At 39.3% G+C, this 16,723-nt stretch overlaps 1 protein-coding gene across 2 annotated transcripts in view; it reads left to right on the plus strand.

Annotated features, from left to right (window-relative positions):
* LOC122767567 (guanine nucleotide-binding protein G(s) subunit alpha-like) overlaps positions 1 to 16,723 on the plus strand; it is a 31,122-nt gene that overhangs the window by 4,508 nt on the left and 9,891 nt on the right. Inside the window, exons 3-5 of one of the 2 annotated variants that reach the window (XM_044022902.1) lie at positions 2,679 to 2,733; positions 3,209 to 3,328; positions 9,039 to 9,157. In XM_044022902.1, the coding sequence (XP_043878837.1) occupies positions 2,679 to 2,733; positions 3,209 to 3,328; positions 9,039 to 9,157 (294 nt within the window). The remainder of the gene's footprint in view (positions 1 to 2,678; positions 2,734 to 3,208; positions 3,329 to 9,038; positions 9,158 to 16,723) is intronic. The other variant, XM_044022903.1, reaches the window with a different exon arrangement.

The following is a 16,723-nucleotide window of genomic DNA, read 5'->3' on the forward strand; positions in this document are numbered from 1 at the left end:
ACACGTTGGCCAGCCCTCACCTCATGGCATGTTCAGTTCACGTAACGCAGACACAACACAGAGTACATAAACAATTGAGGTGCTTATGAAACATCAATGTGGTGGTGCACTGAGAAAATACATATTCTAGGAAAAATGCCTGTTGTGATGCAGACAATAACCAGGAACAAGAGTGAAGTTAGTGAGGAAGTGTAGTGTCAACTGTGCAGGACATTGTCAAAAGTGACAAGGAACTAAGTCTTCAAGACATAATATCAACAAACAACATGATTTTTTTGAAGATATTAGGAAATAATGAGGTATAATTGGCCAAAGTATACCTCAGGTATAATAAAAGAATGTATATATATACTAACAAATATATATGTATATATTTACTAACAAAAGGAGATGGTTATTTATTTCTTTTTTAAGTATTTTCTCTCGCAAATGATTATTTTATCATGTCTTTAGGTGTCATGTTCTTACACAAAGCAGAGGTCAATAACTCATTTGAAATATTTATTTTGGGTCTGCGGACAATTGACAACTGTCAAGAAGTCAAAGACATGCAGAAATGTTTTCCCTCCTTTTTTTGTGATTATCCTATACATAATCAAACTGATTACTCATAAGAAAACACACAGATTTTCTGACCAGCATATATTTTTTCATTGGCATGCAAAGAAGGACCTTTGTCATTGTTCCACTACCACAAATGGTCCAGTGAAGAAACACAAGTGAAAAGTATCCATATTTTTGCAATGTTTTAGACTAAATACTCCGGATGACGCAAGAGCAAAACGCTTTATCTGTTGCAGGTTTTCATGGAAACATGGCTCCGGGTGTTTTGGAGCCACCCTGTCTTGTGAATTTCCTAAAACTCAATCCCACGTTGATGCAATGGAAACAAATGTGACATTTTTTTTATTCTGCATCATCTGTTTCCTAGAAAGGGGTTTTGGAGTAGAAGCAGCATCACCATCATGCACTTATTTTTGGGTCATGTTGAACAGATGCTCCTCACAGACACAGACGCTCTGGTGGGATGACAAATCCACAGTTGGCTGCTGCCCCTGGTCACGTTTAGCCTCTGGCGTGTGTTTGCTCCCTGTGGGCTCTGGTGGGGGGGGTTTACCTTGTTGGCTTTTTCCCTGTGGAAAAGGTGCAGTGAAGGTGCTGGGAGAGAAGGTGCTGATTTGTGATGAAATGTTTCAAGTCAAGCCTCCATTTGATATTTACTGTGTTATAAGTTTAAAACAAGGTGGAGCATTACATGGGATACCATTTAAAAAAAAATACCAAACGAGGAAGTGTTTCCAATATGCAAATATTAATTTTTAATTGGCATCGACCAATCACCAGTCAGCAATTTCGTAACTATTCATTGTCTTTATTCATTCTTCACTTGTGAGAAATGCTTTCTATTGCCAAACAGGAAGTTAGCCAAAAATCTTTGTTTAAATGCTTTAAATGGAATTGATGTCTTGAACCAGTTTTAAAGCTTTCTTCCACCAGAAGTCACAAGTCCATGTCAGAGGTGGATGCTTTTCACTTTGTCAGTATCATCCGATAAAAAAGTTAGTTGAAGACATTCACTAACGCAGAGGGGAGTTCATTCAAATAGCACATTTATTTAACGTTGTCCTCAGCAATATCCTTAGTCAAGGTTTCATTTTCAGCAGAGTCACTGTAGTCAGAAAAGTAATTATCCATTTTTTAATTTTTAAAATCCCCTTGCCAAACATGGGTGTTATGGCTTTGATTTCTGTCTCTTATTGCCTGAACAGGATTTATATGTACGCGTATGCCGCTGCTGTGTCCAGTAACCCGTTGCGCTGAAATACACTGAGATGTCCCACGCAGAAACCACACTCCCTGATTGTGTAAACAGCTGTGAGGTTTGTTTCATTTGTGGGACGTCCGTATCAGATCTGAGTTTCAATAGTCAAACTTGTCTTTTGTCGAGGAGCGAACGTGCACATTCTCTGCTCTGCTTTTTGAAAGACGTCACGCGTGCGACTGAGCTGCTGGTATCAGTGAAGCCCACAGTTTGCATGAACTCAACGGCATGTGGTGTCGTGATGCTGAAATTCGGTCGGCAACCGCTCAAAATACAGATAATAATATCGTCACGTTGGCTAATATTTGGAGTCTGCTTTGTAAACTGAAATCAAACACAGGAACACCAACACTCTGCTGTTTCTCTGGTGGAGAAATATTTTTTTGACACATTTAGACGACTTCTGTTGTTCTCATTCGGCATCAGTGAGTGCGCACAATATTAAGGACTTGCACCTGGTTTGCAAAAAAATAAATAAAGGTATCCGTGCATCTGGAACAGACATAATACTGATGTCTGATACAGTCTAGCTGCAGACTGATGACGAGAACGAGAAGTTTGCTTTACGTCGCACATTCCTGCTTAACCTACTGGCATTAAAACAGATCAAGCAGCGCATCGCTTAGCCATTGTTTTGGAATAGTTTGTGTTTTTTTTTAATCCCGTTCCTATAGTTTGTTAGGAAAACCCAAGATACAGAACAGCTGCATTGTCCGTATTTGATTTTACAGCGGATATACAGTATTTCTGCTTTTTTTCCTCCCTCCTGTTTCCCCTTGGAGACACATTTTAGAAATCAACTCAATTTGACTTGACTTGATTTTAACTAATGCTTTTGTGTTTCTCCTCTTCACAGGGAGAAAAAACAGAAAATCCGTGATATTAAGAACAACATTAAAGAAGCTATAGAGGTAAGAACAGTTTGACCCATTTTCACTGATAAAGTCTGATGTTTGTAATTAAATGTTAATCGAGTTTTTTTTTCTTCCTAAAATGGTGGCAGCGGTAATGAAATGATTTGATGATTTCCCTGCTCTATTTCATACAATAGAACACAATAGAATAGAGCTGATTTGCCCCAGATGTTTGTAAGTGTATCCATGTCATAATTCATTAATTATCTATGAAATCTCTGAAGATAGAAGTCATAGTGAGTTAGTGGTGTTGACAGGCAATAAAAGGCTTGGTGAACAACTGACAGCCGTTTCTTCAGACTAGTTTATAAAATATTGAACGAGTAATTGAAAGTAATGAACCCTCAGTTGTCTTAATATCACAGCAAACGGAATGAAGCGTCAGTGTCAAAAGTGTAAACCGATTCACCGTTCACCTCGTCGTGCGGTGTTATTTGTTGTAATATTTACCTCTTCCCTCCTCTTCATGCAGACGATTGTGACCGCCATGAGTATGCTCACACCGCCATGTCAGTTAGCCTGTCCTGCAAACAAATCCAGAATTGAGTACGTCCTCAACCAAGTCAACCTGAAGGATTTTGAGTTTCCCTCGGTAAGTAGCATTTTTATTTCTTTACCGACATCACCTGCAGGTTCCTTTTAGAGTTTAATTATGAAGGTCTTAGAATAATAATGTAAAGGTGTTTTAACCCAGTCTCACTGGGGCAGCTGTAGTTTCTTCACAGGTTTTCTTTTCTATTTTTTTACATTTTTTTTAACCCTTTACCACCTAAGCCTCAAAATGTCTGTCTGGATTTTTTTTTTGCTTATTTCAACCAGAAAAAAATGATCCGACTGAGTGCTTTTGCCCATTTTCAGTTATTTACAATTCACTGCATGTTAAAACAGTGTATTAACAATTTAAAATGAAGAAAGCCAAAAAGTTTTATGTAGAAAAAAATTCAGTTGTACACGAACACCAGATTTCGCAAGTTCAATTTAAAATTTGAACAGTATAAAACAAATTGAATATTACATTTGTTTGAGTCTTTGTCTTAATGTCCAAAAACAATTGATTCACCGGCTTCCTGCGATAGCACGAGTGAAATTACCTTAATAACCACATATTGGTTTTGACTTGCAACCTCTCAGCTTTCACAAACCGTTGGATTTTTTTCGATAGCACAGATAGTCACGGAATCGCAGTATTGCAAAGTGCGCTTGGTCAAACGTGTTGTCTGCGATACGCTCTCTGTTAATAACATGTAGCTGAAACTCGTAGCACAGAGTACGTAGGTGCTTTTGTTTTCCACAATTTTAGATATTTTATCAGCAGATAATCGGCTGAAACATGAAAAGTCCTTGGACCGTGCAGGTGTGCTGTAGGTGGTTGAGGTGGCCCACATGGAAGCATTTATTCATCTGCCTGTGTGTTTGTGCCGTGGTTCCGCAGGTTTCCTCCCACTTGGAAGGTTCTCAATTGAATGAGGCTCTCACCTGAGAGATCCCCGGTGCCAATTAACACTGATTATCTGTAATAACACTAAATGTGTCCAGAGGGACCTGTCTTGCAGAAACACAAAGACTCATAGGATTCCCCTGAGCCACTGTCTTCCCCCCAGTGGCCCGTTTAGCTGCCACTGCAGGTCCCACTGCTAGACCAGATATTCATTTACTAATCTACTTATGTCTTTTGGCTTTAAAAGTGATGCCACAGAGAGGCTGATCTAAGAAAGGATCCACATATTACCCTATTTCTGACTGTTGGTCTGTTAGGTTAGGGTTACAGGACTTGGTTTCATGAGAAGAATCTGCATATGAGTTGTTGATGTGATCGTTGATCAATATTGAACCAGGTCCTGTGAAGTTAATAGTTTTTAAGGGAAAACGGCAGAGTAACAAGAGCCAGATTTGAAATAAACTAAAAATGCAAATAAAACTGCTGATTGTACTCAATTCCATTGTAAGTCGCTTTGGATAAAAGCGTCTGCTAAATGACATGTAATGTAATGTAATGTAAAACAGGGTGGAATAAAGGAGCTAGTCGAATATTATATGTACCGCTATTACGTCACTAACATTTTTCACGTCAAGATGAAAAGGTTTCCATAATTATTGCGATAGGATATCAGATAGTTTTGGTCATGTTTGCGTGAGAAACCAGTTAATTGTGGTTGAAAACATCTAAATAGAACAAAGAGCATCTTGTGTAGCAAATAAAAGAAAAAGTCATTTAAAATAACAAATGTGTAATATGTTATTTAATATCTAATGTGGGACATGTGACGCAGAGAAAAATAGAAAGAACCTCCTCTCTGTTTTTTTCCAGCGTGATCGCTTTTGCTCTTCACACTGGCCTTTTTTCACCGTCAGTGCCGGCTTGTGTGTAGCGGCTGAGTTTCCAGTGAAGAGAATGTGTGTGTGTGTGTGTGTGTGTGTGTGTGTGTATTTGTGTGTAAGCAAAAGGAAGTCTCCTGATATCGCCTCTGTTACGTCATGGCAAATTTATTATGCGGGTCTGTCTAAAGCTGACCCTTCCCTCAGGCCGTCATTCACAAGACTCTTGGGCTGAGAACCTGCAGGGTCTCGATGGAGGAGGAAGAGTAGACCATGAAGGACCCGCACTTTGATTTTAGATTTTATCCCTAACCCTATCCAATTTTTAATTAAAGGTGGTGTTTCAGTGTAAATGAAGTAGCAGAGCTAGATAGCTTTGCGTGTATCAATTCCTCTTGTAGAAATGAATGGTTGTTTAGGAAAGAGAAGCGTGTAGAAAAAAATCTGACTCCTCCACCATCTCCTCCTCCTCCTCCTCCTTCTCGCCTGGCCTTAGGGCCCACTGGAAACCAGTTAAACTGGTTGACTCTGCCTTCAGCAGGGGAGGAAGAGAGAGACAGAACTAGCGGGAAGCCTGGATTGAGTCTCCATAATCTCTTCGAGTTTTACGGTCTAAGCCATTATCATACTAGATATTACTCAACAAAAAATCATTTCCTCCTCCTATATTTATAATAAAAATAGGCCATTCCCTTTGCATGAATCACGCTCACCTGTCTTTAGCTTCCTCGCCCCACCCGCTGTCCTTTCAAATAGGAAGACTTGTTTTCTTGAGTACGGGAAAACAAAGTAGAATTTTTAATTTCGTGACTAACAACGGAGGAATTCATTTCTGAGGCAGTCGGTGTCTCAACTACGTGTACTGTAGTTTCTATGCTTTCAGCTTGTTGTCATGATTGTGCAGGACATTTAGAAAATAAAAAAAAAATAAAAAAAGTGTTTCCTAACTACTACTACATATGTAAAATCCTCAGAAAATTGCAGCATTATTTTCAAAATGAATGAAAGTGTTCCGTGTGACATGTTGCAGAACATTGCGCTACTGATATTATTGTTATGATTACTCATTTTTTCAGTATCAACTCAAAATGTTGCTGTGAGTGTGGGCTGCAGGTAGAGGATACAATTAAATTAGGCAAAACCATATATTTATATTTATATCAATAATTCCTAAACCAACAAAAGTCATGATTTTGTTTAAAGACAGAGAACAGTTAAATAAGTTTCTGTATGATTTGAAGCTGACGGGTTAAACTGTAGTTTTCCACTCCAGTGTTAATACACTATATCATTTTTATTAAAGAATGTATTGATTTTTCACATGTTCCACAGCCTTGATCTGTAAAGTGACACATTTTCTATTTAAGCCTTTCTATTAATCTTTCTGGGATTTATTAATCTTTCCCCCATAAACTCCAAATCAATGTGGGTGTACTTAAAGACGGTGGCAACACTTTGACCCTTTCACTTTCATTTATTTAGTTCGCTCCCAATTAATGGCTAAATACCATCTTATTTTAGGAAATGAGGAGGAACATTTACAGGAGTAGACACAGTACGTGTGACGATGGTACAGTTCAGGGTAACTAGTAAACAACAATATCAATCAATCAATCAATCAATCAATCAATCAATCAACTACTACTAATGTCAGAGGTGTCGTGTCGTGGCTTCTGTTTTTGTCATTTGTAACTGTGAATGAACTTTTGATAACAAAAGGGAAACCAGTGGAAAACCTGTATTATTTTTGGGAATAATTCCTGATACTGTCATTATACAACAAAACGACAAGCAAGTCTTAACGCTGCTAATTTCATTAACTTTTGATTTGTGGATCGGTAAGTCAGAAAAGCTATTTAAAGTCGTGCGTGAAACGTTTACCAGTTTCATTCCAGATACATGTATTTATTTTTTTAAGCCCCTGAAGCTCATGGCGGCCCCCGCAAAAAGAAAAACACTGAAGTATATTCCATTTCCTGTAAAATGTATATAAAAATCAAACATTTGCTGTTGATTTTAGAAAGATTAATCCATTCATTGTTTCTGTGTTCAATTTAAACAGCTCTGACAGAATTGCTGTGAATCCTTTTCTACTGTTTCCCGCAGGTCTCTGGTTCCTCAGGTTATCTGCAGTTTTTTTTTCATTTTCAACAGTACTGGATATTGTACTGTTGTGCTGTAGACCATAACATTAGCCCTAAAATGTGTTCCACGTGTGATTTTAAATAGAAAGTGGCAGGAAAATCTCCCAACTCGATTTTCCATATTTCTGACGACAGGTTCTCGCACACTGTTTTTGGAAAGTTACAGATTTATGCATTTGATAAATAAGTAATGTCAAAACACGTGGCTATCAGTGCTAACTCTTTTAAGATATTAAATTAAAAAGTTTAAATCACTGGCTGAACTTTATTTGTACTTCCCCCCCGAGTCTGTAAATTAAGCCAGGAACTTATTCTGAGGAGAATTAGACCAATGTTTTTCACTAGAAGCATCAACTTGCATGTTATGGTATCTCACACAAAACACACATTTCTATTGCTCTTTACTGGCATGTCGTGTTGTGGTGAAGGACAAACGGTAATTTTACTTTTACACATGATGAAAGTGTCTCATTACTGACAAGCTAGTCCTGGTTAAATCCTGTATTTCCACAGTTTCAACCCCCCCTCATAATGGCTTAATTCTGCCCGACTAAGTGGAGTGTGTGATCGAGTGGAGATTGTAATAAAGAGATAGGCCCCCGTGCAGTGACGGCCAAGCCTTGTGTCAGTACAAGGCTCTCAGTTTCTTCATGAACTTGGTGAACTGTTGCGTTTCCTGCCTCTGTCAGAGCCCGCTCATCTGCTGCTGCTGCTGCTGCTGCTGCTGCTGCTTCTCTCCGAGGCAAATTTAAACTCCAAAACATTCTTGGGAATATCACATCCCACCTTTCATCTGACCCTTATATGACAAGAATTATGGTCATAAGCCACCAACACATGTTTGATTGTTGGTCTATCTGCTGCAGGCACTTTTGATTTCACTTCTTTCTCTCTTTTTTTGATGTAAGTCATCTTAATAGATGAAAATAGGAGTGGTGTCCTTCATCTGAAAACGTGCTCTGTCAAGCAATACTATCAGACCCCACAGAGGGAGCGTTTGTGTGTATACAGCAGCAAAGCTGGGGTGTTTGGATTTGAACAACTTGTTTTTTGAGCATTACAGTTCGCACTGTCTGTTTTCAGTCATACTCCAATCTGTTGGCAGCCGCTCCGGCTTTTTGCTAGCACAATGTGTCTGGTGCTATTATCTGTCTAAAACAAATCACTCACTGTGTGCAGCATGGGAATGTCGGTGGGCGACACAGCTACACTGAGATACACAGAAAGAGTCATTTGGAGCTGAAACGCTTCAGCTGCATTTTGTTGAGCTAATTTGTTCGTATTTAAAAGTTATGTACCACAGTTGCTCATGCAGTATGGATCACCCTTGGTAAATTGCTGTATATGGACATCCTGGGGGGGTGTATATAGGTATATAGGTATATCTTCGGCTTTACAAAATGTGTTTTTTTTGTCTTCGTATGTGTTGTTGAGTCAAAGTTCTGGTTCAGAACTTTGGTTCATAATAGTTAGCAATAATTGTGCAGAAGTCACAAAATACACCGCTTGTTTAACGTTTTTGTTCATAACTGTGCAATTTTTCAAATTTTCACAAATTCAAAAAAAAAATATTGTACTTGGGGAAAAAAGGATACAGGACACCCAACAGCCTAAATTATCTGCGTTCTAAGGATTAAATGATCAGAATAGTCACTGATTTAGTTTCTGTCGTCTTTGGAAAGCCTTGGAAGACAATAAAAGATATATTGTAAGATAGTCTCCAAATTTTTAGGACAGCACATGCAGACTCACAGCTGCTATTTCTGGTAAACATTCCTGTTTTACTCACAGCCACTCCACTCTTCTTCTACCTTATTCTGTCATATTGCATCTTTATTTCAGAGTCCTTCTGTCTCTTTCCAGGAGTTTTATGACCATACAAAGAGCCTCTGGCAGGACGATGGTGTGCAGGCCTGCTGGGAAAGATCCAATGAATATCAGCTCATCGACTGTGCACAGTAGTAAGTTTCTCCCCTTATGCATGTTCAACTGTAAAAGTTACTTGTCTCACCAAAACATGTTTCCCCGTTTCTCACTTTGGCTTTTTTTAGTTCACATGCACAGCAAAGCATTCAGCGTGCACTCGGTCAGGTGTTAGGGTGTTTTGCCATGTGGTTTATGTGAGCGCAAGGTGTCACGGTTCACGAGGTGACAGTGAACGCTACCCAGATGAGAAGTTCTAATGACCGGACCTCAGCAGTATCTGTTTCTATTTAGACTACATCCATACTTTTACTTTTTTCCTCCCGATAACGGCTTTTTCAAACACAAACGATCTACGTCCAGACGAGTGTTTCAGCTCCGTGTCGTGGGTAATGTGCATTCATAATAACACATGGAAAAACATACGGGTACGCTGGGCACGTATGTACCAGTGTAAACAGGAAGCTTATTCTCCTCTCTGCAGTCGTTTGCTGACTTTCAGAAAGTACGCCTTAGTCAGAAATTCTGCTCGACACTCAGGACAAGGTGAAACTGTAATTAAGTGTTAACGCAAACATTGTTTATATTAAACTGTTTTCAGTTGATGATTAATTCATATAACCTTGGTGATCCCTTGACTTTTTAGTCCAGCGCCATTTTCGAAACTTCAAATTGTCCAATCTCTCTTCTTCTTCTTCTTGTTCAGTGCATGTTAGCGTCTTGACACACTATACGCTGATGTTAGCGTTTGTGAATACTGCCTCTCAGAGCCTCTTCCACGGCTGTAGACTCTTTAATAATGGCCGCCTGTGTCACAGAGGAAGAATCAGGCTGTGGCTACTCAGATGATACTTGTCAGTAGGATCAAGTTGTTATTGATGTTTTTTGATTATCACCAGAATTATCCTTTAAAATGTAGTGCTGCTGTTTTATGTATTGTTATATATTATCTGCATTGTTTTTTTTTTATATATAGAATTGTATTTAAGCAAAAGGAAAGGTAGTAATTCTATTTTTCTATTTTTTTCTTTCTTTCTTTCTCTCTGTCTTTCTTTCTTTCTTTCTTTCTTTCTTTCTATCTTCTCCATTCTTCCTCTGTTTTTGTCTTTTCTCTGCGTTTTATCTCAGTCAGGCCTGCCTCTGTTAAAAGGCATGCAGTGGTCACATGAAGTCGGGCTCTGAGGGTAGAGGCTTGCTCATTGTCCTCCGTGTGCCTGTGTGTGTGTGTGTGTGTGTGTGTGTGTGTGTGTGTGTGTACTTGTGTTTGGACCTTTTCTGGCATGAACACTGGTCTTGTCAGGACCGGTTGTCCTCCCCCTAATGAGGCAGAACCTCATCTCTCGTTTTTAGGATGCAAATTAGGGATTATGCTTTGTTTCAGATGACCATTTCAATGGAAGTCAACGAGAGTCCTTAAAAGGATAGCTGTGCAACCTGTGTGTGTGTGTCTGTGTGTGTGTGTCTGTGTGTGTGTGTGTGTGTGTGTGTGCGTGTGTGTGTGTGTGTATGTGCTTGTGCCTCAACATACATGTGTAAAGTTGTCTGTTTTTGTTGGTTTGTGTTGGAAGAAGTATTCTGTATCTCTACGTACAGTAATTACATTATGAGAGTGTTAATTCATTATTAACATTATTATTTATTGATGGTTCAGACAGATTTATTTACTTTATCCTGCGACTGATGCAATTTTTTTTTTTTACACGGCAAAGAGAAGCAAACTTTCAGAAGTTGCGATGTGAGAATATGCTGAAAGACTGAGGCGATAGATTTACTATTAGAATTGTTTTTTTTACAGACATTTTCCTGCTCGATCAATGACGTCGTTATTTTTCCAGCTTTCTTCTGAAAGTTAGGATTTTCCTTACATTACAATCACAAGATAAAAATGGATGGGGGGGTGAAATACGGGTGAGTAATTTAAATGAGAATTTGTATATTGGGGCTTTCACTCTCCTATGGACACACACACTGACAGCTGCAGACAACACAAACGTGGAGTTGTTCTCGATTATACTATTTTCTAGTCTTCATGGAGAACATGTTCATAGTTGGTGCCCATGTAGGGTACTTGTGCTGTCGCAACGAATTGGATGGTGCACAGACATCTCCACAGAGCCTTGTACAGTATATATACCCTCCGATGACAAAGTGTACGTCACTCGGACCATTAGCAGACCGTATCACAAAGTCACTCTAAGGATGTGTGACTGCTTACAACAATAAAAATGAAACCACTGGAATATGCATAGACAATAAATGATGTGCGTGTATAGTAATATCTTCAATTTGAAAACTATAAAATGAACAAAAGTAGAATATTTTACACAAATATTAGTGGGGTTGGAAGGTGAAGTAGCAAACACAAGAATAGCCACATTTAGAGCTGAAGCGATTAATCGACAACTATTTTGACACTCATCTTAAATAGCAGTAACGCGTGTCCTCATAAGTTACATTGCATGACCCCAGGTTTTTATTTCTCGCCGTGAATGACGTGCAGTGCACTTCTGGAGCAAAGGGAAAATGTCTGTAAGATGATCTTGAGACAAACAAATGTGATTGTGGATGCACACACGCTAACAGACAGACAGACAGGCGCACAGAGAACGGACAGAGGCGACAAATTGAAATAGAGGGCTTCCCTGCATTGCGGGACCTCTTCTCTCCTCTCACACCCAGCAGCCCTAGTGTTATGGATCAGATGCTGGGCTGGGTGGCCAGACCGGAAGTGCTCCCCTCCCCCCTCTGTGTGCTTATGTAAACGGAGAAGCAGAGAAAGAGAGAGGGGAGAGCTATTTTAAACCCAGGCAGGCTGCAGAAGGAGAAAGAATGAGAGAGTGTTAGGAGGGAGGCAACTTCAGCATTATTGATGAAGGGTGTTAACATTAAATGAAAATGTCAACCCTTGATCAGTCCGGGAAAAATCCCAACCTCTCCCTTTTTTTAAGACGCTAATAATTTCACTCGATTGGTTTGGTGATTAGTAAACTGATAAGGTAGAGATGCTCTGTGGCTTCCCCGAGCGTCTTTTTGCACAGTCATACTCCTGCATGGTGTGTTGTTTTACTTCTTGACCCCTTTCACGGTTTTTGTTTGCGAGGACATTGTTGACCTTGATTACACGTGAATGTGCCAACTTGAGTTTGTGTTTGGATAGGCTGCTGTAGGCACTTCACATACTGGACTTAATCCGTCTGTGGCTGCACCCATTTTATTATGTTTCTGCTTCTGAAATGCAATTTTAAAGATGGAAAACAAACTCTGTCCACTGTCATGTTTAGCGATGCATTCAAAGTGTTCTCCATCCATCTTAACGCACCTGAAAATGCACATCCCATGACCATTCATGTACACTGGGCATGCACATGCCGGTGTAAACAGGAAACAGATGTCTATTTGCAGTTGTATGCATTAGGAAACCGCAATAGTGAAAAGAAGAGCCACTATTTTTTTTTTATTTATTTGGCCACTGAGTTATCAAAAATCAACCTGGGACTTTTCAAACTGAAAGAGAGCCAGCAGCTCCAAACGTTTCCATTGATCCAAGTGAAGGATTATAAAAAGACAGTGTTGATTAATTGATCGGATTCAAATAGAAATTACCACATGAAACAATGCAATAAGGGAATTACAAACGTATCCTATTTTGATTGTTCTATGTGCTTTGAAAATTAAAAAAATGGAACATTGTGTTGTGTATGAATGCTCAATTAAAGCTTGATATCAATTAACAATCACAATATGTGTGAAATAAAAATCACAGTCAAACCATTCAGCCCCATATATTTTATTACTCCCTTAACATTTCAGAGGTAAAATAAAATGATTGTGTAAGAGGAGGTCTTTATTCCTGTCGTTTCAAATATTTGCACATTCCCCGCGATATAAAAGTGGCAAAGGGCTTTTTTCCCAAAATACTGAAATGCTCCTTTAATTGAGAAGCAGATAGGCATCCGTGAGTGGAACGTGAAATAAACAAAAAAAATAAATAAATAAATGCAAACACGTGGCCCCAGAGGAAGATGTGAAAAGTGCAGCGAGTCATGAGACATTGCTGACTGATTACAGACGGTAATGTTATGAAATGGTATGAAAGGGGACAATTCTCCCACATTGTGTCCTTTTCACCTCTTGACTGTCCAGTGATGTGTTTTTAGAAAATGACAGTGTATTAGCTATTAATTAGATTTTAGCAGCAATTACAAATAAACAGCATGTTATGATTGTGTCGCGATTATGTGATTAAGTGGTTTAAGCCTGCCCCACACAATAATACTATAATAAAAGGACAATTGGCCAGATTTCAGTCGTGATCTGGCCCTTCCGACGATCGTGGGCGCCTTCCGTTTTTAAGCTGATTTGAACAGATTATCTGGCCAAATGACCCTGTAGTGTGAGGGATTAACAGAAGTATGCAAACATGTTTGATATTCACGCCTGCGAACCGCGGATTCAGCGACATCCGGGAAATGGATCCAATACAGAATCCAATACATTCCTAAAATCCTATATATAGCATGCTTCTCCATGCACAGACTGTAAAAATGTAAATAACTATCAGCAGAAGCATTTCAGCTGAGTCATGTTTGGGTTGTTTATTTCTTCTTTTTGGGAGAACAAGATTTCTTACACAGCTGGAGAACTGTGTCTTTGACATGACTTGGCACAAATGTGTCGTTAACAGCTTCATCGTTCATAAATGGTCTAAAATGACTGTATCGGAATAATATTGGGTTTGTGACATCAGTATCGGGCACAAAAATGTGGTCATCCCTACACAAAACATGGCACACAGCAGTTATTAACTGGCGTCGCCGACAGTCCGCCTCCATGTCCGTTTATATTCTGAAGTCACATTAAAAAAAATGTAAAATTTCTGATCCCAAATCCAGGCAATCTAATCCCTGAAGTCATTTGATTAAACACCGTGTGTGGTCCTGCATCTTGACTCGATCGTCCAGTCTGTGCGTTCTCTGGATTAAAACTCTCCCTTTTTTTTTTTTACTAATGAGTCAGATTTGACAATAATCTCAGCTCATGTGCCTCAGGCTTTTAGTTCGGGCTAGTTCTTGTCAGCCAGTGCAGTCTGGTTGTGGGTGACGATTGTTCTTTGTGCCTCAGAAATGGCGACAGTTGTCTGTCCAGTGCGTTTGAACACAGTATCTCGAGAATATCTTGAGGGACATCTTGAGCTCGAGGCTGAACTGATTGGTGCTCTTGGTCAAAGGTCAACTGCCACAGGAAGTAAACAAAACGCAGCTGCGTTAATTGCATTATTGTTTTTTTTTTATATCGTTCCAGCGATTTTAGAACCTGTTTCTGATCATGTATTCAGATTTTGGAGGTTTTCAACTCTCTGATCTGAATGTGGTTCTATAGAAACGTGAAAATGAGGAGAGGATGAATGTAACCCAACAACTCCATACATTCTGTAGTGATACCAGCACAGCAGTGCTGCGAAATGTATTATTTACTATAGGAACGACTCTTTGAAATCTTGGTTGTTGTTTTTTTTGATAATGTGCCATTGTGTGCCAGATTCTCCCTCTGGTATCCTCTTCCCATTCCTCCCTCTCTCTCTCTCTCTCGCTCTCTGTCTCTCGCTCTGTGATGTGTAGTGGTGTTTCTGCAGGGACAGAAAATGGCTGGGATCGAGTCTCTGAGTCATCACAAGGAATGAAGGAGTGGGGGGGGGGCGCGGGTGGAGAATGAGAGATGGGCAAAGACAAACAGATTATTTTGTGGTGTCATTATTACTTATTGTGGTGTTATTCTGAGTGAGTTTGAGGGTCGTGTCCAGCTGTCAAACCTTTAAAAGACAGTACTGATACGTGTTTAAGTCAAGCTCATCTGCACATTATCTCTGGGAAGCTTGTGCCGTTACTGAAGCCGCAGCCATCTCATCTCGTGTATTGTGATTTGGTGAACGCTGTGTGTGTATTCACTGATTGTGCTGCTCCCAGTGCTCAGCTGCTGTTTGTCTGTCCAGTGTTCAGCTTTACTTTTCTCCCTTTCTTCTGTTTCTTCCCTGCTTTCAGTTCTGTATTCTGTCTTACGATCACTTTTCTTTCTTACCTTTCATTTCTTCAGTGTCTTTTCTTTCAATGGGTGCCTTGATCCATCTGTTTTTCTGTCTTTTTTCAATTGACATTCATAACATAATTTATCCCTGTGTTCTATCTGACATTTCTCTCCTGAAATCTCAGTTTTTAACTGTTTTTAAATGTTTAAAGTATCCTGTGTTATGCCTTTGCTTAGTTCTTCTGCTGCCTTTCTCTCTCTCTCTATCCCACTCCATTCCCTGCATTTCTCTCTCTGTATCTCTTTGTTGCCCGCGCTCCCCCTTCTATCACTCCTTCTTTTCCTCTCTTTCTCTCTCTCTCGCTCTCTCTTTCTTCCTTTCTATTTTATTTTCTCTCTCTGTCTGTCTCTCCCTCATTCTGGCCTCACTCCAGTCGCACAAGATTTGGAGCCGATTGTCTATTTATAGTGTCTGTGGTTCTGTCACCATGACAACCAAGCTGGAGGCCAGGGCGCCAGGGAGCTATTTTTGGAGCAGCGCTGTAATGTCAGACACAGCGTTCTCTCTCTTTTCTTTCCTCCTCTCTCTCCTTCCTTCTCTCTGGGTTTGCTCCTGTGTGTGTGTTTGTGTTTGATAAAGGATCGGCTGGTGAAGCCTCTGGTTTGGTCGCCTCACAGTGACAGTGTAAAGCAGCAGTAATCTCTCCGCTCAGTGGGTCGCGGACGATCTTTTCCCTCCTTTTGAGGAAGCGCCAAAACCATTCTCTGACTCGACTCCGTGTTCCGTAGCCTTGTGCAGCTCCCGTTTTTTCTCTTGTGCACAGTTAAATGTCAGTGTCCTGTAGTGACAACACAAAAATGAAGTGTTTCATAAGTCAGCGTCTCCAGGAGTCTGCTTTGAATTGTTCAGGTCTTTTAGTTTTAGCTCAACGGTACAGTTTAATGCAACCATTTAATAAAGGCAGCTATTTCATGGTTCTTCTTACATGTTTAAATGTCTATTTTGTGTAAGATCATAATAAAATAAATATATTTAACTTAATGTAAGTAGTCATTCAGTTAAAATTGGTTGATAATATTAGTTTAATTTAATTGTGATTTTTCACACACACACCCCCCTCACTGTTATTGCTTAAATTATTTGCAGAACATGGGATACTCTTGTGAGGTTTTAATGCCACTTACTGCGAGCATTTACTTAGTAATTTTTATTTTTTTTTGTAAATGGGAAATAAATCATTTTATTGCCTTACTTAAAGGGAAAAATGTGAGAATACAAAATAAATTGCTTCTTTAACTAAACCTGGTGGACATAAATGTTCTTAGACACTTTTTTAGGTCATGATTGTGACGGTCAGTGTGTGTGTGTGCGTTTGTGTCACTATAGAGTTTTAAACCCTTAAATCCAGACAGTTTATAGTTGCAGTGAAAAATAAAATGTGGAGTTTGTTGTCTTCTTTAGTTATAAAATGATAAATACTCTCTGACCAAACAGTGTTAAATATGTTTATACAAACATAATAATAATAATAGTAGATAATACCTTATCAGGTTTATGATTTCTTTGTTATCTCAGTAAATGA

This window comes from Solea senegalensis, linkage group LG4, assembly GCF_019176455.1.
Source record: "Solea senegalensis isolate Sse05_10M linkage group LG4, IFAPA_SoseM_1, whole genome shotgun sequence".
Classification (NCBI taxonomy): domain Eukaryota; kingdom Metazoa; phylum Chordata; class Actinopteri; order Pleuronectiformes; family Soleidae; genus Solea; species Solea senegalensis.